The sequence below is a fragment of the Protopterus annectens genome, chromosome 11.part0 (assembly GCF_019279795.1).
Source record: "Protopterus annectens isolate FY-2018-M chromosome 11.part0, PAN1.0, whole genome shotgun sequence".
Lineage (NCBI taxonomy): Eukaryota > Metazoa > Chordata > Ceratodontiformes > Protopteridae > Protopterus > Protopterus annectens.
Window position 1 is genome coordinate 1177939276 of NC_056745.1, and position 26955 is coordinate 1177966230.

At 42.9% G+C, this 26955-nt stretch overlaps 1 protein-coding gene across 1 annotated transcript in view; it reads left to right on the forward strand.

The window, feature by feature from the left end:
• PUS7 (pseudouridine synthase 7) overlaps positions 1-26955 on the forward strand; it is a 924586-nt gene that overhangs the window by 738048 nt on the left and 159583 nt on the right. Inside the window, exon 16 of the mRNA XM_044088529.1 lies at positions 369-470. Within this exon, the coding sequence (XP_043944464.1) occupies positions 369-470 (102 nt within the window). The remainder of the gene's footprint in view (positions 1-368; positions 471-26955) is intronic.

Genomic DNA, 26955 nt, shown 5'->3' on the forward strand with positions numbered 1-26955 from the left:
GGAATATAAATACTGATACACTTTAAGAAAAGAAATGGATAAAGATTATTTTTTAGATTAATGAAAAGCAGTATGAAGAGGTAACTGAAATATGCAGTGTATAGACTGGAATGTATAAGGCTGCTCTTGATAGATGGTATTGTGAATATTTAAAATGTACTTCCAGAAGACTGACCATTCTGACATTCATGACACATTTTAAAAGACAAGTTAAGCAAATAGCAAAGTAGCCGTCATAGGACTCTAGTGTAGAACAACATGAAAATGCAGCACTTTTATGTGGGCTAGCTAAACTTGTTGATTTTTTGCTACCAGATTGTTGTGCATGTTTAGCTAAATGTTTTACTGTACATTTTGGTGATTTACAGCAACAGCTGTTGTGCTGACAGAAGAAGATGTAGACAGTTACACAGTCCATGATGTAGTAATGCCATTACCTGGATATGATGTCATCTACCCAACAAGTAAAAGTAAGCGCTGACAACTTTCATTATTTCCCAGTTCTTGTTACTCTTTATTTGTTTCCACTTGTATAAGGCTTGTTTGCATCTCAGTAGGATCTTATTGTATGCTGTACTAGCATAAAATTCTGCATAATGTGCATATTTTAAATTCTTTAAGGTATATGTTAACTCTGTTTACTGCTTTAGCCTTTTACTTTATGCATTCTGTGAATATTGAACTGAATGGTGTAACTGGTGTACAGTAGACTCCCTCTTATCCAGTCTCACTGGGACCGGACCGTAGGCTGGATAAAACAAATGGCTGGTTAATCAAAAAAGGCATACAAAAATAGCATGTATAGGTTATAAATTGGCTAGAATAACAGGATTCGTGTTAGTATGCATTCTTCTAAACAATATGAAGTCTAAAACTTGAACGTCTGTCATTATTTACCCTAGAGGAGGCAGAAGTGCTGTTCTTCTCTGTTGTCTTTTGCTTGGGCTATAGCAGAAATTTGATGGCCGGTTAAAGAGAGGCCGGATAAGAGAGTGACTACTCTACTTGAATTTTATTGCTTGCAGATACTGAACATTTAGACCACTGTTGCAGCTGCAGCAGTCTAAGCTGTATGCGTTATATCCTTGCCTATGATGTGAGCACCATCCCGTTTTCAAAGCTTTAGGGCACCTTCCACATGCTTGAACTGTCATTTTTTCAAGTACAGCCATAAAAAAGGCACTCTGGACACCAAAAAGTTTCACAATTTTCTGGATACTGCAGTGCTTCATCTCTGCAGCATTGTTAGAGCTAACGTCCAGCTAAGAATCCTTCTATGGCTGGACATATACAGGTCCCCTTCTGGGAAATACCTTCCATTACTTAATCAGTTAACTGAGAATTATTTTCTGTGAAGTTATTACTTTTATGTTGGGAATTTTTTTTTTCTTTGGGGGGCCTATCATGCTTCCAAAGCGAGTCTTTACTTAGGTAGTGCTTGTGCAGACATAATGTGTGTAAAAATCTATTTATTGGCATGTTCTACTTTTTTATGTAAAGTGTGTGTGTGTGTGTGTGTGTGTGTGTGTGTGTGAGAGAGGGGGGGGGGCGGGATTTGATGCTTTTGTGACTGTCAGACAATATTTTACCTCAGAACATAAAATTTTTCTACACACTGACTAACTCAGGTTGTGCTACTATCTTGTCAGGTCTCCTTCCATATTTGAAAATGGGGCAATTGCCCGTCTCTCTGGTTCGTTTTTCCCCCAGTCTGAAAGAAGAAAGTTATGAGGGAGTCTATTGATACCTGGCTGACTTCATCACTGCCTCAGCTGCTGCCTGGTGACTCTGCTGTGACAAATGCTGGTTTGTTAGAGCATCCATCTTTTACTTCTGCTTCCCCGATGTGGCTCCTTATGAAGCCACTAAAGACCAGGGGATTTGCACATCCTCTACAAACTGTAGGATTGCCCTCACCAGAGAAAGGAGAACCACTCTTTTTGTGGGAAAAGAGAAGGTGAAGATTTACATCTTAGATGAGATAAGATGCCTCATTCCCAGACCAGTGCCCCTGTCATGGGTCTTTTTCTCTCCAGGGAGTCTTTCAAGAAGAAATGCAGAAACGTAATGCTGCTGCTCCTGTTTAACTATGGGCAGGGAAGATTTCCTAAGGAATTATTCTTTGTCTTCAGTGGGTTGGGTTAACTCCTGGTTCCTCATTACCTTCTGGTAGAAAAAGAAAGATTTCCCTCACTATCTAAGAACGATTTTCAGTCAGATGGGGGGGGGGGGGGTGACTGTGATTCTTCATTTAATTGTCCTCAAGATGAAGGTATTGATTCAGATGGAAGATTTTCTTCTGATTGCCCTTCGGAAGACTTATCTGTCAACAAAATGAGAGATTTATTTCAGTAGCAACAAAATTTAAATGCCCAAGTTCCAGTGAAAGTGTTATGATTTGTTTCATCTGCAGATCCCTCAACCTGCAGTTGTGTCTCTGGTGCTGTCTGCATTAGAGGATGTTTTCTTTACAGCTTGCAGAATGCCTGACACACAGCCCCCTACCCCCAAAAAGCTTGGCAGGTTAGACAAATTACCTCAGACAGAAAAAAAAAATCCTTATCTAATCCCAAACCAGATCCTGCAATTATATCTTTATCTATGTATTGTACTGCTAGGATCATAGGAAGCTACTAGGCTATTGGCCCTGAGACCCTTACAAGCCTAGCCAAGAATTTAGCCCATGTTCCAACAAGTCGACACCCGATGCCCCTGTCCAGCAGGGATACGGGTAGAATCCCAGGGGTGTATTTTCTGTTCTCCATGCAGTTGTCCAGGTTGCGCGTAAAAAGGGTTAATGAGGTACTCTGCTTGATGTGGAGGGGGAGTCTATTTCACAGAAGAGGGAGTGTCTGGGAAACAAATCTGTCCCACCAACAAGTCCTATTGATGTCATAGAACAGGTTGAGGTGGCATGTGTGGGTTGAGTGGAGTTTGACTTGCGGATATGCAGAAGTCCCGTCAAGGCGGTATCTGAGATTGCTTTGTATGTCAGACAGAGGTCTCCTCTGAGAAGTCTGTAGGAGACTGAGTAGAGGGACAGGGCCTTTAGCCGATCTGTGTAGGGTAGATGTTTGAGGCCCTGGGCTCTCCTGGTGAGGAACCTCTGTGGTCTCTCCAGCTGCTGCATGTGCTTTGTGAGGTGCATGCTGAAAGGGGCATTATACTCAATAATGGGTCTTATAAGGGAAGAAACAAAGGATGTTGTGACCACCTTGTCCCTGGATGAGATGGGCCACGTAGAAAGCTTTCTGTACAACGGAGGCAATATGGTGGTCAAAAGTCAGTTTGAAATTAACCTGGGTGCCCAAGTCCCTTATGACTGATTGCATGCTTAGGACCTTGTTATTAATGTTTTAATTTTGGGGAAGTCACTCTCTCCAAAGGGGATGACGGTGCATTTTATGACATTCATTTTGAGGCCATGTTTCTGGCACCAGTCATTTGGTTGGGTGAGACCCTCTTGGAGGATGTCCACATCACTAGGGGAGTTGATGACAGTGCCCAGCTTGCAATCATCTGCAAACTTGGTCAACCATAGCCCGCTGGTTTTGGCCTGCACATCAGAAAAGTATACCCCACCGCTTGTTACGGGTCGACTACTTGAAGTGGCTTCCCCTATTTTAACTAGGTGAGTTCCGTCAGTGAGCGAGGCAGATCTTCGAGGTTTGTCAAGTCATGTCTTCCCAGGGTGTCAGATACTGGATCCCCTTGGAATGATACCAGAAACTAAGCCAATTGCTTGTTAGCCAGTCGTTTTCTGTTTGTATTGAGGCATCATTCTGGGTGATGGTAGAATGCTGCTTAAGGCTAGGAACATACCTGCCTAGGACACATATTCAGTGAGCTCGATCATGTCTCTCTTCATATAGTCCAGAAAGGTACATCTGTAGTCATTCATGCCAACATGGACTATGACAGAGTCATAGCAGTACCTGTTGTTGAGAGACTTCAGTGTATGGGTGATATGGTGCATTCTGGCACCTGACAAAGAACTAACCATGACTTTCTCCTTATCCAGCCTGGTGAGGGTCATATCTGTGTGCCTCACAATTGAGTCTCCTATGGCTATTATGTTAGATTTATGTTTAGGCCTTAGTGGCTGTGAGACACAGGTGTGTGGACTCTATGTGGTGTGGTGGGCAGTGGAGTTTGTGTGTGTTTTTGCCTTGGAGATCTCTTTTGTTTGGGTATGTTTTTGTTGAGGACCTCTGGATATGTGAGTGTGTGTTGTGTAGATGTTGGTGGTGTTTGAGGTGTGTTGTTTGTGTTCACATCCTTCTCAGTACCAGATATGCTGACTTGGAAGGGAGAGAGCATAGACTCTAGGTTCTTAATGTAATTGCATCTCTCACAAATTGTGTTCCTCGGTGGTAGTAGTAGAGAGTTGTCCGTGTACATGAAGCAGTTGCTACACTGTCTCAGGATGCCCATATCAACCAGACTGGCAGGAGAAAGCATAGGAAATTCTCCATCCATATTTTTCAGAAACTGAGGGAAAGAGGCCAGAGAGAGCTAACAGGGTAAAGGGTGGAAGATCTAAGAGTAGTACTACTAGGTGATCATACAAGTGCTAATAAGGAAAATTTGTAGCTGGAATACCTCACAAATGGTTAAAAACATTGCAGCTGCAGTTCTGGATGCAGCAACTTGTATCAGACTATGATACTCAATTTAAGGGTTAAGAGCAAAGTAAAACTCACAAAAAAGCACAGATTAACCACTTACAGACAAAAACAGAACTCAGTGTGAAAAATAAGTTAAACTGTAATGAAATTCAGTAAAATCCAGTTAAACACTAATAAATTGCAGTAAATAGCAATGAAATACAGTTAAACAGTAATGAAATGTAGTTAATCAGTAAATTGCGTTAAAACAGTGCAAATGTGATAAATTAGCTCCAGTCACCAGAGTAATAAAACAGCTCAAATAAAGTATAAAGCTACCGACAAGCAGTAACCAATGCAGTAAAGGAGATGCAGTTGAACATCTAAGCACAAGCAAAATGAAGTAGGAAGAGGAACTTTAAGTAGAAAGTGAGAAGACAAGATAATTCAATGTTAAGAAGCTAAAGGTGTGTGCCTTCACAACTGATCTCACTGTACTCGGTAGAATGAGCTGATAATAATGGTTCATAGGTTCATAGGTAGATACTAGGCTATCGGCCCTGGAGCCTATACAAGTCCAGCCAAAAAGGTACCCTGGCTTTTGCCACCCAAGAAAATTATTTTCCTGTGCCACTGTCGAGCAGAGCCACAGAGGTAATCACCGGGGTGAATTTCCTATTTCCCATCCAATCATCAAAATTTTTCTTGAAGAGTGCTAATGAGGAGCTTTGTTTGATATAGATAGGTAGTTTATTCCAGAGTATGGGAAGTCTCTGGGACAGGAATCTATCCCTCCGGCATGTTCTGTTTATTGTGGTGACAAGGTTTAGGTCCCTAGAGCGTGTAGCTCGGAGGGATTGGGATTTCTTTAAGTGGAGCATGTCCAACAGCTCTGGGTTTGACAAAGCTTTGTATGTTAGGCAGAGATCACCTCTGAGTAGATGATATGCGACGGAGTAAAGCTGGAGTTTTTTGAGACAGTCTGTGTAGGGCATTTGTTTGAGGCCGGTAATCCTCTTTGTGAGGTATTTCTGCGGCCTTTCCAGTTGTTGTAGATGTGTTGTGAGGTACATACCAAAATAATGGGTCTGAGTGAGGAGTAGAGGGGAACAATTACCTCTTTTTTTTCTGAATGAGAAACCTTTTGTGATGAGGGGTGCCACGTAGGAGGATTTCCTGACTACTGTGGCAATGTGATTATCAAAGGAGAGACTACTGTCCACCTGTGTCCCAAGGTCTCTTATCACACTTTTGGTGTTAAGTATACTACCGCCTATGTTGTAGTTCATGGGTGCAGAGTTTTTACCAAAAGGGATGACAATGCACCTTTTGGCATTGAGCTTGAGGCCATGGCTTTGACATCAGGCATCTGTCTCAGTGAGGCCCTTTTGTAGGATGTCCACATCGTTAGGAGTTTCGATTATGGCTCCTAGTTTGCAGTCATCTGAGAGCTTCGTTAGCCTGTACTTCAGAGAAGTAGATGCCAAACAGGAGAGGACACAGGACTGAACCCTGTGGTACTCCACTTGTCACTGGTCTGAAGTCGGATTTGGAGTCTGCTACTTTCACAGTGTGGGTTCTGTCAGTGAGCCAGTTGGCAACCCATCTTGTGACATAGGGATTTATACCTAGTTAAGTGAGTTTATCTATAATTCCAAAGTAGGGGATGGTGTCGAAAGCCTTCGCAAGATCTAGATAGGCTGTGTGAACCACCTTACCCTTGTATACGGCTTTGGTGACTGCTTCAAAAAAGTCTATCAGGTTTAGGAGACATGATCTGCCTTTTACAAACCCAAACTGGGTGGGGTCCAGCGTTTGGAGATTACCAATGTCTTTGTTTATAAGTTCCATGATGATATGTTCCATGGCCTTGCAGACCAGGCTCGTCAGGCTAATAGGGCAGTAGTTCCTGGGGTCAGTGGTGGCTCCTCCCTTGTGGAGTGGGGTAACCATCGCTGTGCGCCATTCAGCAGGCACAAAGCCTGAGGTGAGGCTGTGATTGAACATGTACTTAGGTGGGGTGCCAGTTCGTTCTGTAGTTTCAGCCTGGGATGTTGTCTGGTCCCATGGATGCTGTGTTCTTGGCTTTGGAGAGTGTGGTTTCTACCAGTGCAGCCGTGATTACAGGAACTTTGCATTCTTCCGGTATAGAGATGGGTTCTTTAGTGGGTGAGAGGGGGGTGAAGTTAGCACTGAACCTATCTGCCAGGATGTTGGCAATATCAGTTGGGTCTGTTTATTTAGTGTCATTGTGCTGTAACTCAAGCAGATCCGAGTGTTGCCATTGAGATTCTTGACATAGCTATAGAATGCTTTGTGGTTGTCTTTAGAATCAGTGGCAATTTTGTTTTTGTAACTAGCTTTGGGGGATTTTATCAGGAATCACAGCTTCTTATTGAGGCTGACCAGGGAGCTGCTCCACTCATGGGATTTTACTGTCTTTTGCAACAGTTTCTTCCTTCTGTTCTACAGTTTGTTTATGGCAAGGGACCACCAGATTGGCTTCCTTTTTTTGGAGGATAGCATCTTGGTTCTGTTTGTGATAGCATGATCCATGCACTCATGTAAGTGCTTATAAAGTGCAATTGCGTAGGATTCAGTAGTCGTAACTGTATTGTCCATCTGTATGGGTGTCATGAGGTTCACCACTTCTGTCTTAAAAAGCATGAAGTTGGCTTTGGAGAAATTATTTACCATGGTTTCTTTAATGGGGAGTGGGGGCAGGATGTGGATATCTAGGGTAATTAGCTTATGGTCGGATCGGACCAATGAGGTGTTGACTTCAGGTGTGGAACACCGGTCACTCATGTTGGTAATGACTAGATCTAGGATATTGTTGCCCCTGGTGGGGGTGTGGATAAGTTGATCCAGGGCATTGGAGTTTATGAATTCCAGAATGTGTTGAGTGAAGGAGTTGGCACATGAGTAGTTTTCCCAGTTAATGGTGGGGTAGTTGAAATTGCCCATTATTGGGGTAATTGGATGAACCCTAATATTTTCCAGTACATCAAGAAAAGAGGAGTGGGAATCCTGGGGCATGGTGGGTGATCTGTAGCAAGCTACAGTTTGGATTGCAGTTTTGCCCAGAGTTAGTTGCACTTGCATAACCTCTGCTGCATTATGCTGAGCAACTAGCCTGGAGGTGTGGATATCCTTATTGAATACGGACACACCTCCGCCTTTGGTGTTTCGGTCCAGGTTACATGGCCGAAAAGTGTGGTATGAGTTATAGCCTGGTAGCGCAGGGGTACTCTCTGGAGCCTTGAACCAGGTCTCAGTCACTGCACAGGTATCGATGTTCTCCATTTTAAGGAGTGCCTCGAGTGAGTGCATTTTGAGATTTAGACTTCTAGCATTGAGTAGCATCACCCTCAGTTTTTGCTTGCCTGTTCCTGTTATGGTGGTGAATTTGTCATTTGAACCTTGCCTAAAAAAGGCACTATAGGAGCGGCAAGAACCTTAGCTAGTGTCCGGAATCCCACGGGTGACAGGTGCAGGCCATCTCTGGCAAAGCATCGTGGTCTGTCGACCATGTCATCCCAGGTAGACAGATACTGGATCCCTTTAGAATGGCACCAGAAGCTTAGCCAATTGTTGCCATTCGATTCTCAGCTAATGTGTCTTCTGTGTGGAGACATGCGTGAATGGGCGTACCTTCGTTGAAGGTTGTGCATCAGAGCTGGCAACTCGGTACGTAAAAGCTACTGCCAATCATTAGTGGACCGGAGTTCCGCTGTGGCGATCCATAACCGGGAAAAGCCGAAAGACACAACAACTGCAGCATCATTCTGGGTGATGGCAGAATGCTACTCAGGGCTAGGGTCATACCTGCCTGGGCTACAAGATCGGAGAGCTCTTCCATGTCTCTTTTCATGTAGTCCAGGGAGGTATGTCTCAGGTCGTTCAGACCAACATGGACAATGACAAAGTCATATTTGTACTTGTTGTGGAGTGACTTGAGTGCGTGGGTTATGTGGCGGATCCTGGCACCCGACAGGCAGCTGACAGTAACCTTCTCCTTGTTTAGCCTGGTGAGTGGGACATCAGTGTGCCTGACTATAGAGTCACCTATGACTAGTGTGTTGAGTACGTTGTTTTGCCTTATTGCCTGTGGTTGAGTGGCACACTGAGTCTGCGGGCTATGTGTCATTTGGGTTGTGTTGCGGGGTGGAGGTTGCTTGCATTTCTGCTTTCAAGGTCTCTGTTGCTTGAACAGATTATTATTGAGAGCCTCCGCAAATGTTTTTGTGTTTCTATGTGTGGGCTTTGGTGGTGTAGATTTAGTGAGACTGTGTGATGAGTGTGGTGTGGTGCAAGTGTTTACCTTCTCCTCTTGACTGTCAAGTTCAGTCTTGATTGGAGAGAGCTTTACCTCCAGTTTGGCTAGGTAAGTGCATCTCTCACAGGTTGTAGTGTTGGGTGGTAGGAGGAGAGGGTTGTCTGTGTACATGAGGCAATTTCTACATTGCCGCAAGATGCCCAGATTCATCAGATAGACAGGAGAGAACACTGGGAGCTGACCCTTGGACATGCCTGAATAAAAAACTATTTTCCTCTAGATAAGTGAGGAAAGTGAGTACAAGAGCTGTTTTTCCTCTAAGCAAGTGAGGAAAGTAAGTACCAAAACTGTTTTCCTCTAGGTAATGAGGAAGGTTGAGTGCTGTACTAATTAGTAGGTTATTTAGTGCTTACAAGTTCTGAACAAGCGCTGATCACGAATAAGCAAATTCAAGTGCTAAAACTAAGAATCTGTATCTGGACTAAACTAGTTACAGGAAAGGGGGGAAATAAGTGCAAATGCGAGCTTTTAAATCAGAAAGTTGAGAGAGATGGAAAAATTGCCCAAACAGCCAATAACTACAATTTCTGGGCCAGAACCACTCCTTATGTGGTAGATAGGTTACCTAGTGCTTACCACTCCCACTGATAAGCTAGAAGGCTTCCCTCCAACACAGAAAGCTTGGGGGGGCTCAGAAGCTTACTTACAGTCCTGGATACAGCAAATCTGAATCTGGACTACAGTAGTTACAGGAAAGGTTTTATATATATATATATATATATATATATATATATATATATATATATATATATATACAGAAAGGTAGTTAAAACAGCAGTAAAAACAATTCAAATGCAGTGCAAGCTAGCTCACTTGAGTATGTAGCAATGTTAGACCAGTTTAAAAAAATGCTATTAAATTAGAAATGACTAAAAACAAGTGCAGGAGTCTATTAGATGTAATGAGGTAATGAGATGGGACTCGGGGGAGTGTCCCATAGGTTGGTACTAGGCTATCAGCCCTAGGGCCTATACAAGCCTAGCCATAACAGTTCCCTGGCTATTTCTTCGCACACTATTTACTTCCCTGGACCTCTGTCTAGCAGGGTGACTGACGTGATCCCCGGGGTGAATTTCCTTTCTCCCATCCAATCGTCAAGGTTCCCTTTGAAGAGGGCCAAAGAGGCACTCTGCTTGACATGTATTGGCAATCTATTCCAGAGTCTGGGGAGTCTCTGGGTCGGGAACCTATCCCTCCAGCATGTTTTGTTTATTGTGATGACAAGGTTTAGATCCCTGGAGCGTGTGGCTCTGAAGGATTGGGATTTCTTTAAGTGTAGCATGTCCAACAGCTCTGGGTTTGACATGGCCTTGTATGTTAAGCAGAGATCGTCTCTGAGTACACGATATGCGACAGAGTATAGCTGGAGTTTTTTAAGGCGGTCAGCATAGGGCATCTGCTTTAGGCCTGTGATTCTTTTAGTGAGGTATTTCTGCGGCATTTCCAGTTATTGCAGATGTCTTGAGAGGTACATACCAAAAGGGGCGTTGTATTCTATAATGCATCTAATGAGGAATGAGTACAGTGGGACAATGACCTCCTTTTTTCTGGATGAAAAGCCCTTAGTGATGAGGTGTGCCACATAGAAGGATTTCCTGACTGTTGTGGCAATATTATCGAAGGTGAGACCACTGTCCACCTGTGTCCCTAAGCCTCTTATCACACTTTTGGTGTTTAGTGTACTGCCACCTATATGGTAATTCACAGATACATGTTTTTTCCCAAAGGGGATAACTGTACATTTCTTGGCATTGAGCTTGAGCCCATGGCTCTGGCACCAAGCATCTGTTTCTCTAAGGCCCTTTTGTAGAGTATCCACATCATTTGGGGATTCAGTAATGGCTCACAGTTTGCAGTCATCTGTGAACTTTGTTAGCCAGAGTCCCTTAGTGTTGGCCTGTACTTCAGAGAAGTAGATGCCAAACAAGAGCAGTCCCAGGACTGAACCCTGAGATACTCCATTTGTCACTTGTCTGGAGCTGGATTTGGAGTCTGCTACTTTTACAGTGTGTGTTCTATCATTAAGCCAGTTAGCAACCCATTGGGTGACGTAGGGATTAATGCCCAGCTTATTAAGTTTATCTATGATTCCAGAGTGGGGGGTGGTGTTGACGGCCTTGGCAAGGTCTAGATAGGCTGTGTGGACCACCTTACCCTTGTCCATGGCTCTGGAGACTGATTCGAAGAAGTCAGTCAGGTTCAGGAGACAAGATCGGCCCTTCACAAACCCAAACTGGGTGGGGTCCAGTGTTTGAAGGTTGCCAATGTCTTTGTTTATAAGTTCCATGATAATACACTCCATGGCCTTGCAGATAAGGCTTGGCAGACTGATGGGACAGTAGTTTCCAAGATCCAAGGTGGATCCCCCCTTGTGGAGTGGGATAACTGTAGCTCTGCGCCACTCAGTGGGCAGGAAACCTGAGGTGAGGCTATGATTAAACATGACACTTAGGTGAGGTGCCGGTTCATATTGTAGTTCATGTAGTACACAGCCCGGGATGTCATCTGGTCCCATGGATGCTGTATTCTTAGCTTTGGAGAGTGCGTTTTTTACCTGTGTGGCCGTTCTTATTGGGGGAGTGTCCAATATCAAATTTATAGTGGAGGTGGGCAACTCAAAAGTCACCAAGCTTTAATACACTGCAATAACAGTTTGGTGGGAGGGTGGAATACAAGATCAGAACAAGGGGTAAGGATTAAATTCACTAGGCCAAAAACAGTTGCACAGTTTAAACAGATATGCAGCAAATTTTGTTTTAGTTATTCAGAAGTGCAGAAAGCAGTAGAAAACATATTGTAAATGCTAACCCCATCCCCTGTAGCAAGGAGAGGAAAACTTTTGATTTGGGATGAAGTTTTATTCTTCTGCAAATTTAACTTTCAGAATTTTGAACTGCTAGGCTCACGTTAAAATTTTTACTGGCTTCTTTTGAAAAAAATCAGAGTTTCTTAACCATCCTTCTTCTGAGGTTAAAACTCCTGTAAATTCCTTAATTGTGCGTACTTCTCAAGTAACCAATATTAGCATAGCTAGATTGGGGAGAAGGGTGAAGCCTCCCTGGGAGAGAAGTGTTTGGGGGAGAGACTGGCTGATCCCAATTGTTCTTTAGTACATACCAGCATTTAGAAACACATGGCAGTATTGCAGTTGCAATCAAAGCTGTGTGTGGTATAAACTGTAGCAACTTTTTGCTAGAGTGTAAAAGAATGAAAAGAGCTTTTTTTTGTGTTGTCAAAACTGAGAGCTATAACGCTTTGTGCGTGTGTTGAAACTGGAGCAATTACTTGCGTCACAAAAGGAAATATTGCCAGCCCAGCTCGCTGGAATTTTGTAAATAATTGTGTCATTTCTGAATATCAACATGATTCATATGTTTGTGTTACCAGTGTATTAGAACGGTATGTTATGTGCATATCAAACTGCTGGAACAGAAGTGTGTGTAAAGTACTGCGCTTAAAGATGTATCCACAGTGCACCCTACTGGAAGAGAACAGAAATGTATATACAGTATTGTAGCTGTGTAAATGTATATATTTTTAACAGTGGAAACTGGAACATAAAAGGTTAACTTGCAATACTTAAGGAAAATAGTTGAAATTAAATTGTTTTATAACCATGTAATAAAATAGATGGTTTCAATGCAACAAGGAGACACAGGGTGTCTAAAATTAAGGAACCTTCTGCATTCTTTTGTAACTGTTTTATTGTGTTATGTCTTCCAGCAGTTGCAAAAATCTGAAGGCTATGTATTTTCACAGGGCGATGCTAAATGCTAGCAGTTTCTAGCAATGGTTGTTGAGCCTGGGAACTGAAGTCAGGTGACAAACAGTGATGTTATGCTGCAAGTATCCCAGCAGTAGTAATTGGTACTAATTTGAGAACACTCAGAGAGTGACTGTTCATTTTGTATTTTCTCTTTGACCTGGCAGCATCGATGTCATGCTGCAGGTATCCCAGCATTCAGCAATAATATTTGATATTAATTTAAGAACTCTCTGAGAAGAGTGACTGTGTATTTTGTCTTTGACCTGGCAGCATCCGCTGGAAACATCCAGTCAGCACATCTCTCTAGCCTTGCTGTAAGTAAGTTAACTAGGGTACAGTAAATTCTTTTAGATTCAGTAAGAAATATAGTAAAGATTAGCTTAGATGTTTTCTGTATTTATTCGAGACTGTCCTGCAATGTTTTAAATATTTCTGTGATTTTGAACTCTGATGCCACTGTGAAGACATATTTAGTATTGTCTTGTTCTTTTATTATTTATTATTAAATATATTTAAACCTACCTTTGTGGCTGATATTTGTGAGACATATTTAAGCTCTGAGAGTACTTGAATATTTATTTGGTGACACGGTGCAGGCCACTCCTAATGGCCTTGCTCTTGGTCAAACTACCATTTAGATTAAGCTCTTGGTCAAACTACCATTTAGATTAATACTAACAATACACAGTAAGATTGGACACCCTTTGTTAAGGGCCTTAAAGTAGCTGATAAGGGGTTCTGGTGGAAGTGATAACTTACCTTATAGTCTGGGCAGAAGTGGGCATAGCGAGTAAACCTGTGCCAGCCTTTCCCAGGTGTGTGTGTGTGTGTGTGTGTGTGTGTGTGTGTGTGTGTGTGTGTGTGTGTGTGTGTGTGTGTGTGTGTGTGTGTGTGTGCGCGCGAGTGTGTGTAAAACAAATCTCCAAGACTGTGTGTGTCAGCTACTTGGGCAGGGACATGAAGCACTGGTTGGACAGAGAGGGTGTTGGAGAGCTTGGCTTGGAACCCTGGCTAAGGACTCAGCCCTATAGCTGTGCCAATGGGGAGTCTTATTTGGGCTCAGGAGAAAGAGGGAGAAATCAACCCCAGACTGACTGTGGTCTCTGTGTGCTTTTAAAGGAAATTGCAATTTACTATGTGTGTACTTGTCATCCTCCCAGTGTGTACGTTCCCCAGTGTTGCCAGTGGTGAGGATTCAGGCTCCTTTATTACTGGGCCAGTGTTGGGGCATCACAACATGCTACAGTTTGAAAGAAGGAAAGAGATCTTTGCTGTTCGAGCAAGGTCAGAGAAGAGGATTGGGGAGGTCAAGACTTGAGGACCTGCACCACATGCAGAAATAGCTAGCAACACCTCTGGTCACCAAACTCTTTTGTTTTAAGTCCTCTTAATGACTCCACTGATGTTGTTTCTATTGCTACTGGTTTAGTTATGAGACCATTTGCTTGGTTACATTCTCAAAATCTTCCAGAAGATGTTAGACCAGAGATTCTGCTTTTTCCCCTGAATAAAGACATGTTGTTTGGGCCCACTGCTGCTGAAGTCCTTAAGTTTGATGAGAGAGGGAAATTGATTTAGGGGGTTGCTCAGATGTTCTTCGTGTTTCACTTTTGCAGTCATAACACCTGGGTTATCTGCCTGCAGAGGTAGCCCTCAGTCAGCCCAAATACCAGAGATTTAGTATTTATGTGTCAGTTGCTGTCACTTCAGTACTGATGTCAGGTCGTCAGGGGTATAAAAACAGGCAGCCGACACCATTGCATCAGTCTTTCTTGCTGAGGAACCTGAAGCAGAAGCAGTTTGCATGCGTTCCAGTCGGCCGCTAACTGATTTTTTCCTTTCCGAATTGAATATTTCTGAAGTCTTCTAAAGCAAGTACCCCGTTTGGGATCCTTTTTTCTTGCTCTAACCGATGGCAGAAAAAGTTAACAATTGTCTCGCCTTATGTGGAAAGCAAATATCACACCGAGATTTCCATTCTTACTGCATCACCTGTTTAGGCCCAGACCATGACGTTACCTCACTGTCAGTTTTGTCCCTTGTTCAACACACAAACTATTTGTCAGGCCCTTATTGTCGCTAAATTATTTTGCTGTCGATCTCCGTATTCCGAAATGGCTTTGGTTAGCCATCCGACTACCGATCTTCCGGAAAAACGTAAGGATAAAGACAGAGACAGACCGCACAGGTCCAAAACTGCCAACGATGCTTCCGTTAAGCTAGTCAACAGTTTGCCACTACTCAGTGAGGCGCTTTCACATCCTCTGATGCCTGATTCTGTGGATACACAGGCCACTACCAAGACTCATTCGGAGTCCGGTGTGCCGCGAGACACTTGTTTGACTACGGAACCTGCAGATGTCTCTACCTTGGATGGGTCCGGAGCCGCTGTGCAGGAACCGGCTTCTGAGGAAGTTCTTCGCATTACCGATATTTGACACAAACCGACGACTTCTTTTGCGTCTTCAGTTCTGTCTAAAACTACCAAGTTTCTAAGGCCAAGAGTACGAGCTACACCTAAAAAAACGACCCAAGCTCAAGCACCTGCTTCCTTGCCACAAAATCAAATGCTTAAAATTGCAGAAGACCTGATTATGTTGATTAGGGGAAGCCAGCCTTTCCCTGCTAAGAGAAAAAGAGACCTGTCCCCAGCAGCTTTAAATGACCAAGAGTCCAATGACTCTGAGGTTTCTGATTATGAAGACATGTCTTTATCTGCTTATGAAGGTTCACATGCAGAGGAATTCATTCCCTCTGCTTCCCCTCCAGAGGATTTTTCTTTTGGTGAAACCCTTCATACTTTGAGAGCATTTCCACTGGGAATGCCAGGATTATCCTCAGTCCAAAAAGAGACTCAGAGAATTTTTAGATGTACCGCTACATAGACCTTAAGCAATTCCTCCTGTTCTGGATGCTGTGGATGATATCTTTATGGAATCCAGTCTAACTCCTGATACTTTATCCCCTGCTCCAAGAAAACCAGACAGGTACTACAGAGTCCATGACTCTCACAAATTTCTTTTCAAGAATTCTACAACTGACCCAGAGGTCACTTCCCAGGGGCCTAAAGTTATAAAAGCAACTACAGCTAAGAACCCCACCCCTTCGGACAGGGATTCCCAAGCTTTAGACAGATGGGGTAAAAAAGTATACACCTCTGCAACTCTCGCCATTAGGGCATTGAATTGCCAGTTTCATATGCTGAACTACCAGCAGCATATTATGGGACTTATTAAGCAAAAATTATCTACCTTTACAGACTGTGCAGAAAATAAAGAATTACAAGAGCTTATGCATTCTGCAAGCCAAGTCAGCAAGCATACCTTGCAATGTGGCTTTGACGACCTAGAAGCTTCTTGCAGGGCAGCAGTCACTGGTTCTGTACTAGGAAGGCATGCTTGGCTTAAGGAACAGACCTTGACAGACCATGTCCTATCAAAATTACTAGATGCTCCTTTGAACAAGGGCAATCTGTTTGGCACCAAAGCAGAAGAGGTTCTAAAACAGATGGAAGAAAAAGCTAAGTCTATGCAGACAGTCAGACTTTTTGCAAGTGCAGCCTCCAAGATTCAGTAGGCATTGCTCCTCAAAACTTTGGGCCTTTTCAGCCCCCTCAAGGGCATCTCAAACTAGGCCCAGGGGAAACAGACCCCCCCCCCCCAGATTACAGTCTCAGGGTATGCAGAGATCTAAGCAATGGAGTGCCTCCACTTCTAAAACAGGGAGTTCTAAGCCACCCCCTTATGGAAAGAATTTACAATGACTTCTCAACTCCAATCCTCACATTTGCCCAATTGCTTCTGCCCTTAGGAGGAAAACTTACCCATCATGCAAAAAACTGGACGTCCATCACCAAAGACCAATGGGTCCTCAACATTGTAACCCAAGGATACAAATTTACTTCCACTCACTGCCAATCCCAAAAGAGTTGCCAGACCTCCCTCCAAACCAGTGGGCAGAGGCACAAAACCAAATTCAGTCCCTGCTCATCATAAGGGCAATTCAACCTGTTCCTGTAGAACAAGTAGGTCAAGGGTTTTATTCCAGACTTTTCTGGTACCCAGAAAAGAGGGCACTTGGCACCCAATCTTGCCACCCCCATAGTGCCATTTTTAGGCAAGGCTCAAAAGACAAACCCACCTCCATATGTATCACAAGGGATAAGAAACCAAGAGTAATGCTACTCAACGCCAGAAGTCTAAACCTCAAGATGCACGCACTCAACTCTCCTTAGCATGGAGAACATCGATATCTGTGCAGTAACAGAAACCTGGTTCAAGGCTCCCGAGAGCACCACAGCACTACCAGGTTATATCTCATACCATGCTTTTCGGCCCCAAAACTTGGACCGAACCACAAAAGGAAGGGGAGTATCAATATTCGTCAAAGATACCCACACCTCCAGGTTGGTGGCACAGCACGAAGCATCAGAGACTATCCATGTGCAACTAACAGTGGGTAAAACTGCCTTCCAGTTTATAGCCTGCTACAGACCACCCTCCCAAACCCAGGAACCCCACTCGGCCTTCCTGAGAACACTGGAAAATATGAAGGTATCTCCAAACACCATTATATTGGGCGACTTCAACTACCCAAACATAGACTGGGAGCATAGCTCCAACACCCTAGCCCAAAGGTTCCTAGAATTTATAAACTCAAATGCTATGGAACAACTTGTTACCACTCCCACAAGAGGGGAAAACATACTGGACCTGATCATCACCAACATGGGGGCTCTATGTTCCAGACCAGAAGTGTATCCCTCACTGGTAAGATCAGACCATAAACTAATCTCACTGGATAGTCACATCCCGACCCCACCCCCTGCCCAGAAAACCACAGTGAAAAACTTCTAAAGCAAATTTCACACTCCTCAAAACCGAGGTGGAATCCTTCAAAGCCCCTGGGCCTGTGGAAAATACGGCCCAGACCGCAGAATCCTTTATAAACGCATTCTATGAACACCTTCAGGAATGCATGGATCATGCAATCCCAAATAAAACCAAGACTCAATCCTCCAAAGGCAGGCATCCTGTCTGGTGGACCCCAGCCATAAACAAACTATACAATAGAAGGAGGAAGCTACTACATGATAGAGCAAAATCCCAAAAAGGGAAGGCATCTCTGATCAGTATTAGCAAAAAACTACGGGCACTCATAAAATCGTCTAAGGCCAGCTTCGAGAGAAAAATTGCACAGGACACTAAGGATAATCACAAGGCTTTCTTTAGTTATGTTAGGAACCTGGGTGGGAATTCCCAGATATGCTCAGAATTAGTCCAAAATGACAAAAAATACACCGAACCCACAGACATTGCCAACATCCTAGCTGACAGGTTCAGCGCAAACTTCTCCCCACCAAAAGGGCAAATATCTATCCCAGCAGAGTGCTTCCCCCCTGACATCTCAGATGCTCAGGTAAGAGCCACCCTCTCCAAAGCAAAAAACACAGCATCAGTGGGACCAGACGGTGTCCCGGGCTGCATCCTACATGAACTCCAAGAAGAGCTAAACCCAAACATAAAACTACTGTTCAATCTCAGCCTTACTACAGGATATATACCCAAAGAGTGGCGTACAGCAAAAGTGGTCCCTCTCCACAAAGGTGGTGCCTCAATGGATCCTGAAAACTTTCGCCCCATAAGCCTGACTAGCTTGGTCTGCAAAGCTATGGAAAGGATCATCATGGACCTCCTAAATAAAGATATTGGGGACCTACAGACACTGGATCCTACCCAGTTCGGCTTTGTTAAGGGCAGATCCTGCCTCTTAAACCTGGTCAATTTCTTTGAAACAGTCACCAAGGCCATTGACGAGGGGAAGGTGGTCCACACAGCCAACCTGGACCTTGCAAAAGCCTTCAATACAACACCCCACTCGGGCATTATAGATAAGCTCGCCAGCTTAAATATAAACCCCTATGTCATGAGATGGGTTGCAAACTGGCTCAAGGACAGAATCCACATGGTTAGAATTGCTGGAGCCATGTCAGACTCCAAACCAGTTACAAGTGGCGTCCCACAAGACTCAGTCCTGGGACCTCTCTTGTTCGGTATATATTTCTCGGAGGTACAAGCCAACACGAAAGGACTGTGGCTAACCAAGTTCGCAGATGACTGCAAACTAGGCGCCATAATAGACTCTCCAGCCGACACAAGCATCCTACAAAAGGGCCTCATAGAAACAGACAACTGGTGCCAGAGCCATGGCCTCAAGCTAAATGCCAAAAAGTGTATAGTCATCCCCTTTGGCAAAAACAAAGTGCCCACAAATTACCACATAGGTGGTAATCCATTAAGTACGGAAGAAGTAATTAGGGACCTGGGGACCTAAGTTGATAGCAATCTCTCATTTGAAAACCACGTGGCCAAAGTGGTTAGAAAAACATTTTATATAGCCCACCTAATCATGAAGGGATTCACATCTAGATCAGGGGAGGTCATCGTGCCTCTTTACTCATCCCTCATCAGGCCCATAATTGAGTACAATGCCCCTTTTGGGATGTACCTTACCAGACACCTGCAGCAACTGGAAAGACCCCAAAAGTACGTCACCAAGAGGATCAAAGTGCTCAAACAGATGACATATGCTGCCCGGTTAAAGAAACTCCAGCTCTACTCAGTGGCATACCGCCTGCTCAGAGGCTATCTATGCCTGACGTATAAAGCCATGTCCAGCCTGGAATTAATGGACATGCTGCACTTCAGAAAATCCAAATCCCATCTAGCTACGCGCTCGAGAGACTTGAACCTCAGCACTGAAATAAATAGGACATGCTGGAGGGACAGATTCATAACTCAGAGGCTCCCTTCACTCTGGAATAAAATCCCAGTCCAGGTTAGGCAGAGTCCCTCATTGACTCTCTTCAAGAGGAATCTTGATGAGTGGATGGAAGATCGTAGGTTTACCCCGGGTATCACTTCTGTGTCACTGTTAGACAGAGGCGCACAGTATGCTAACCTCGAAAAAGGGCATAGCAAAATTCATTTAAAATGGGTGGCGAAAGCCGAACACACTCTGGCTAGGCTTATAAATGCCCTAGGGCAGATAGCCTAGTATGAACCTAATCCTAGATCTTTACATTCTAAACGCCTTCCTGGTCGTACCAAAATTCAAAATGCTAATCCTTCAGCAGCTTCTTCCTATGCTGTCCAAAGATGCCTGGCGAGCCACCCTAGACCTAAAAGAAGCCCATCTGCACATCCCTATAAGGGACTCATGCAGAAAATACCTACGCTTCAGGCAGGATCTATGCATTATCAGTTCTCTGCACTTCCCTTTGGCTTACCCACTGCTCCCAGTCTCTTCACAAAATGCCTGGCCCCAGCCATTGCCTATTGCAGACAGAGAAAGATTCAGATTTACACGTGCTTGGACGATTGCCTGATTCATGCAGACAGGAAAAGCTGTTGCAGCACCTGACATTTGTAAAGAACCTTCTAACCTCCCTAGGGTACACTGTCAAAGAAAAAGAAATCAGAACTAGTCCTCAGTCAGAAGGTTGTATTCCTGGGAGCAGGCTTAGATACAGCATCCCAGATGGCATTCCTTACTCCAGAAAAACAAGCCTATCTGACAGGCTGCTTCACTCAAATGGCCACCAGAACCCAGCTACCCGCAAGGAAAATCCTGCAGGCCCTAGGGTTTATGGCCTCTTGCAGTCTACTGATTCTGTATGCCAGACTGCATAAGAGGAAACTTCAATGGTACTTGAAAAGTCTTTGGTGCCAACATTCTCAGGATCTGGAACCTGTCATACCTTGTCTAAGGACAGAGTTTCTTTGGTGGGCAGCAGCCAGCAACCACAACAAGGGACTTCCCTTTACTTAACCCCACGCAGCCCAGACCCTAACCACAGATGCATCAGACTATGCCTGGGGGGCACATCTGGATAAGTGCGTTCAGGGCCACTGGAGCCCAAGTCAGATTTATCTGCACATCAGCTAAAAAGAAATGCTAGCTGTTCAGTATGCTCTGACAGCTTTCAAATCCCTACTCTCACCAGGACCCCGCTAATAAAAACAGACAACACCACAGTTTTAGATAGAAACAACTCTGATCCAAAACAATACCAAAACAGCAAAATCTTCAGAAGTCAGGAATCGAAAAACAGGAACCAAAGTCAAATCCAAAAGCAAATTCTTTATTCTCCAGCGCCTCGGTGTAACCATCTTTCAAGAGTATACATTCTCACTGAAAGAATGGATATATATATATATATACTCATAGCAATTAATTAAACAATTAATTAAACAGTTATGTTCAAAAAAGTTTTAAAGCAGACACCTCCAGTTTATTTCATTATTCAGTCCACAGGGTGTCATTGTATTATATTTCAAAATAAAAATACTTTCCTTATATTGTAAGTTATATTTCAAAGCATTTTCATCATTACAAAGACATTTCACACTTACTGTTCCTGTTAAAAATGAAGCATCACTATTATGATAAACACTAAAATGTGCGGCAATAAATTTATTTTCCCTTTTATGTCTTATGTCTCTAATGTGCTCACCTAACCTAATAACGAAACTCTCTTTTAGTTTCACCTATATAATATAATCCACAGGGACAGTGTAAAGCATACACAACTCCCTTGCTTCTGCAGGTAAAACTATCTCTTACTGTGAACCTAATATTGTTAATATAATTAAATGTTCTAACTATATTCCTACAAACACTGCATCTACTGCAACATCTCGTACCAAATTCACTTAGTGGTCTTGGTAAACAAAATTTTGGCATTACAAATTTACCATGTACCACCATATCTTTCAAATTTCTTCCCCTTTTATAGGAGAATAAAGGTTTTTGTGGCAAAATGTGCATCAACACCTTGTCTTTCACTAAAAATTTCCAAAAATGTTCCACTACATCCTTTATGTCTCCACTTTTTGCATTATATGTAGAGACAAAATAAATATCCTTACAAGTTTTATCACTGGTTGCCAGATGATATTTCTTATAATGGTGATGTTCACCCTTATTACATTTATTCCTTACCATATTATTCTCCTTTTTTACCTTCATAAGGGCATTTTCTAAAATATTCACACTGTACCCTCTTTTTAAAAACATATTATATATTATATCCCATTCCCTTTGTAAATTTTCTTGTGTGTTACATAATCTAGATACCCTTGCCAATTCCCCATAAGGGAGAGCTTCCAAAGTATGTACAGGATGGCAACTAGATGCATGAAGGTATTGATTACCATCTATAAACTTCCTATGTATATTTGATGTAATTTTACCATGTTCTGTACCCTCCAAAACAAGATCCAAGAATATTACTTTGTTTCCCTTCTGTATTCCATCAAATTCTAACCCAAATGGGTTACCATGTAAGTCTGTCAAAAATTCATTAACTGAATCAAAACCACCATCACAAATAAAAATCAAATCATCTATGTAACAAAAATAAAATAACAGATTACATTTCATAAAATTTAACTCAAATAGAAATTTCCTTTCAAAAAAATTCATAAACAAATTGGCATACATGGGGCAAAGCTGCCCCCATTGCTGTACCTTGTTTCTGCCGATACAAAACATCATTAAAAATAAAATAATTATTCTTTAAACAGAAATCCAACAAATCTACTATGAAATCAACAGAAGGGTTGTCTTTTAAAGAAGATCTCACTGCATTGAGGCCATCATCATGTCTAATAGAGGTATATAGACTTTTAACATCCATAACCAACCAATACATTTTGTTGTTCCAAGAGATAGATGATATTTTGTTTAAAAATTCCATACTATCTTTGATGTAAACTGGAGATTTAACTACATATGGTAAAAATATTCTATGTAAAATCAAACCAGTGTTATGTAGGAAATAGTTGCAGGCTGAAATAATGGGTCGACCTGGGGGGTTATGTAAGTTTTTATGTATTTTTGGTAAACAAAAGAATACAGCAAGGTCCTTTCTATCATTATCTAACCTATTCCTCACATCCTTCTCTGTAAAAAAACCCAGCCTGACTCCCCTGTCCAACATGTGTTTAAATTTTGTAACAGCCTTTTGATAATGAATCATATTGCTTCTTTCATATGTTGTTTCATCCTGCAAATGATTCATACACATCTCAAAATATTGCACAACACTCGTTATAACAATTTTGTTTCCCTTATCGGAAGGTTTAATAATAATATCCTTCCTGTCACATAATTCTTTTAAAGCACTCCATTCTTTATAAGTTAAGTTATATAAACTATTACATCTATTCAGTTTCATATTTCTACATATATTCTCACATTCAAATTTAATCATGGAGCCATAATGAATAGCTCTCTGGTTAATAAAAGGCGGAATAAATTTGTTAGAAGAAGCTACATAAGACATATCTTGCATTGCCAACAATAGGAAATTGCACATCATCATTACTTATACATTCATCACATGAATAAAAACTATCCTCAGATTCACATGAAGAAAAGCCTCCATGTGCAGAATTAAAACATCCTTGGTCCCTGCTAAAATGAACTTTCAAATGTATCTCCCTAAGAAATTTAAAAATATCTTGCTGTATCAAATATTCTTTAGGAAAAACAGTAGGTATAAACTTTAAACCTAAACATAACACAGCAAACTGTTCATCAGACAAATCACAACCAGATAAATTTAGAACAATACTTTTATCATTAAAGTCATTGCTGTTTAAATTTCTTGTTGTTATATTGTTGTCCATACCTCCGATTCGACGAAAATTGTCAGGTTGATTGAATTTCTGAACAGAGACATCTTCTTGCTCATAACTTCTCAGGCGTCGCAGATGCATCAGACTATGCCTGGGGGGGCACATCTGGATAAGTGCGTTCAGGGCCACTGGAGCCCAAGTCAGATTTATCTGCACATCAGCGAAAAAGAAATGCTAGCTGCTCAGTATGCTCTGACAGCTTTCAAATCCCTACTCTCACCAGGACCCCGCAAATAAAAACAGACAACACCACAGTTTTGTGGTACATCAACAAGCAGGGGGGAACCCACTCTTACCCAGTCTGCAGGCGAGCCATAGCCCTGTGGAACATGGCCTTTGACATGCAGATTCATTTGCAAGCTCAAATCCTGCCAGGCAAACAAAATTCTCTGGCAGACAACTTAAGCAGATATCTACTAGACCCACACGAGTGGCAATTAGACCCCAGCACCTTCAGCCTTCTTATCCTGAAATGGGGGACCCCAGAGGTGGACCTTTTTACCTCCCCCTACAATCACCAGCTTAGCAAATTCTGCACCAGGACACCTCACAGCAGGGCCTGGAACATGGATGCCCTATCCAGTGGGTAAAACCCCTCAATCTATGCATTTCCCCCTCTGCCTCTTCTCACAAGAATATTACTCAAGATAAGACATGACAAACTAAGGGCAATCCTGATTGCCCCAGACTGGCCATGCCAGCCCTGGTACCCACTACTGCACAGCCTGTCACTGGTGCCACTCTGGCACCTACCTCAGATCCCAACCCTCCTCACCCAGCAGGAGGGACAGATCCTGCATCCGCAACTCGAAACCCTGAATCTTGCAACCTGGCTTATTCCTTGAATTCTTCCCCAGTGACCAGCCTAAGCAAGCAGGTGCTGGACATCATTCTTGAAGCCAGAAGAACCCAGTACAAGGAAATCCTATGCTGATAAGTGGAAAAGGTATTGTTCCTTGATTCAGTCTAAAGGAGAGAACACAGCACTGCCCTCCTTACCTCTAATCCTGGATTACCTAGCAGATCTACTCCACAGAGGCTTATCCTTCTCCTCCATTAAGATCCATGCCTCTGCCATCTCGGCTCATTACAACACTGAGCCACCTCTCCACTTCTCTCATTCTCTCATCAAGCAGTTCCTGAGAGGGGCAAACAACCTAAAACCACCAGGGAGAGCACCCACCCCTGCTTGGGACCTTAACTTTGTACTGGAAAAGCTCACGCTACCTACTTTTGAGCCTACAGCGTCAGCAGAGTTAAAATTCCTCTCTGGGAAAACAGCCTTGCTTCAGACCATCACTTCAGCTAGAAGAGTGTCTGAGCTACAAACACTTAGGCTGTGGAACCCTTCATTATTTTTCATGCTGACTGGGTCTCCCTCAGGACTAACCCTTCCTTTATGCCAAAAGTGGTGTCCAGTGTGGCTCTCAACCAATCTATTTGCCAATTTTCTTCCCTAATCCTCAAAATAAAGGGAAAAGGATCCTGCATTCCTTGGACATGCACAGGCAGCACAGATTCTACCTGGATAGGACTAAAGCCTTCAGGAAATCTGACCAGTTACTAGTCAGGTTTGCACCAGGGGCAGAGGGCAAGGCCATTTCAAAACAAACAATTTCCAAATAGATAGCACACTGTATCCATTTCTGCTACAAACACCATGGGAAACCAACCCCTCAGGGTGTCAGAACGCATTCCACTAGAGCAACTTCTACCTCTACAGCATTTCTCAGGGGAGTCCCTACCAGAGACATTCTGGAAGCTGCTACCTGGAGTTCTGCACACACCTTCACCAAGCATTACCACCTACCTGTCTCTTCCAAATCCAGGGTGGGTTTCGCAACAGCAGTACTGCAGGGCATACTAGCCAGCCCCAACTCTTCTTGACTGCCTCCACCCTTTCTTCAGCTTTGGGAATCAGCCCAAGTGTGATGACTGCAACAGTGAAACACAGAGAACATAGTACAGTTGTGTACACTTACCATAAACGTAGATGTTCAAGTGTATTTACTGTTGCGGTCCTGGTTTCCCACCCTCCAGCCCCCTTGTCTCTCTCTCTCTCTCCCCTCTATTACTGACCCCTTACTGGGCTATTGGTATTTACTTTTTACTGGTGGTGTTTTTTCCACCATAACTTTGCTCCCTATTTGGGGGGCTCCTGACATTTGGGGCAAGAAAAACTGATGTAATGGCGTCGGCTGCCTGTTTTTATACCTCTGATAACCTGACGTCAGTACTGAAGCAACAGCAACCGATGCAGAAATACTAAGTCTCTGGTATTCGGGCCAACTGTGGGCTTACCTGCAGGCAGATAACTCAAGTGTGATGACTGCAACAGTGAATACACTCTAAGATCTACTTTTATGGTAAGTGTACACAACTGTACTTTTTTTCAACCCTCTTTTTATAAATTCAGTGAAAACTTTCTTTTCTTCTCCAGGAAATAGAATAAGAAGTCTCAGCACAGTACCAACAAGCAAAATTTCAAAACGTAGTATCAGCGAGGCTCAAATAGAAAATGAGAGCCTCCCATAACCAAGAAAAGTCCAAAAAGTCTGAATATTTGTTCCTAGTATCACCTCTTCTTAGGCAAGTTGGTTTTGAGCCTTATCCGGCAAGGGTACAGATGGAAATTGAAATCCCTTTCTCTTTTTCAGTGGAGGAGTTCTTCATCCTGCAAACCAGACATCCCTGCTTCCTCCTATTTTGTAGGAAAAATGTTAGCTCGGGGGGGGTGATAGAACTTTTGCCCTCAGCCCAGATGGGCAAAGTTCTTTATTCATGGATTTTTCTAGAACTAAAGAAAAAAAACTTTTAAACCAGTCCTAGACCTCTCCTTTCTCAGTCCTTCAAGCCATCGTACCCCTTTTGTACCCTAAAATATGTTTATCACAGTCCTGTAAGCAAGGAATTCAGGTAGTTTTTAAGATTTTCTATGTTTGGCTCACGTTTTCAATACTTTTTGGTCTGTCCATCGTGCCAAGGATATTTGCAAAGTGCCTGGCTTCAGTGATTGCTTACTGCAGGCTTTAAGGCATCCACATCTTTCCTTATTTGGATGATTTTCTTATATTTGTAGAATCTTGTTATTTTCCAGTTGTCAGTATTCCCTGACATGGGTTATGAAACTCCTACTCTGTCTGGGGTTTTAACTAAACTTGCAGAAATCATTTCTCATCCCTTTGCATTCACTAGTTTTTCTGGGGTGTCTTCTGGACTTGGCCCTAGGAAGAACTTTTGTTCAGTTACATAAGGTACCTCAGTACAAGGAAATCTTCCTGGACTTTTGTAGCCATCTTCAGGCTCCTACCAGGGAGTTTCTTAATATTCTAGATTTTATGGCTTCTGTGATTCTTGTGACTCCCCTAGCCAGACTTCACATGAGAAAAATTCAGTGGTTCCTCAGATCAGCTGGACTCTGTATCCCCACCCCCATATATTTCCAGATTCTGAGGTTTGTCAGAAGGTGCGGTGAACTAGTTATCTCTCAATCCAGTATCCCCTTCTCTGTTTTCCCTTTATCTAGGTTCATAGGTTCAT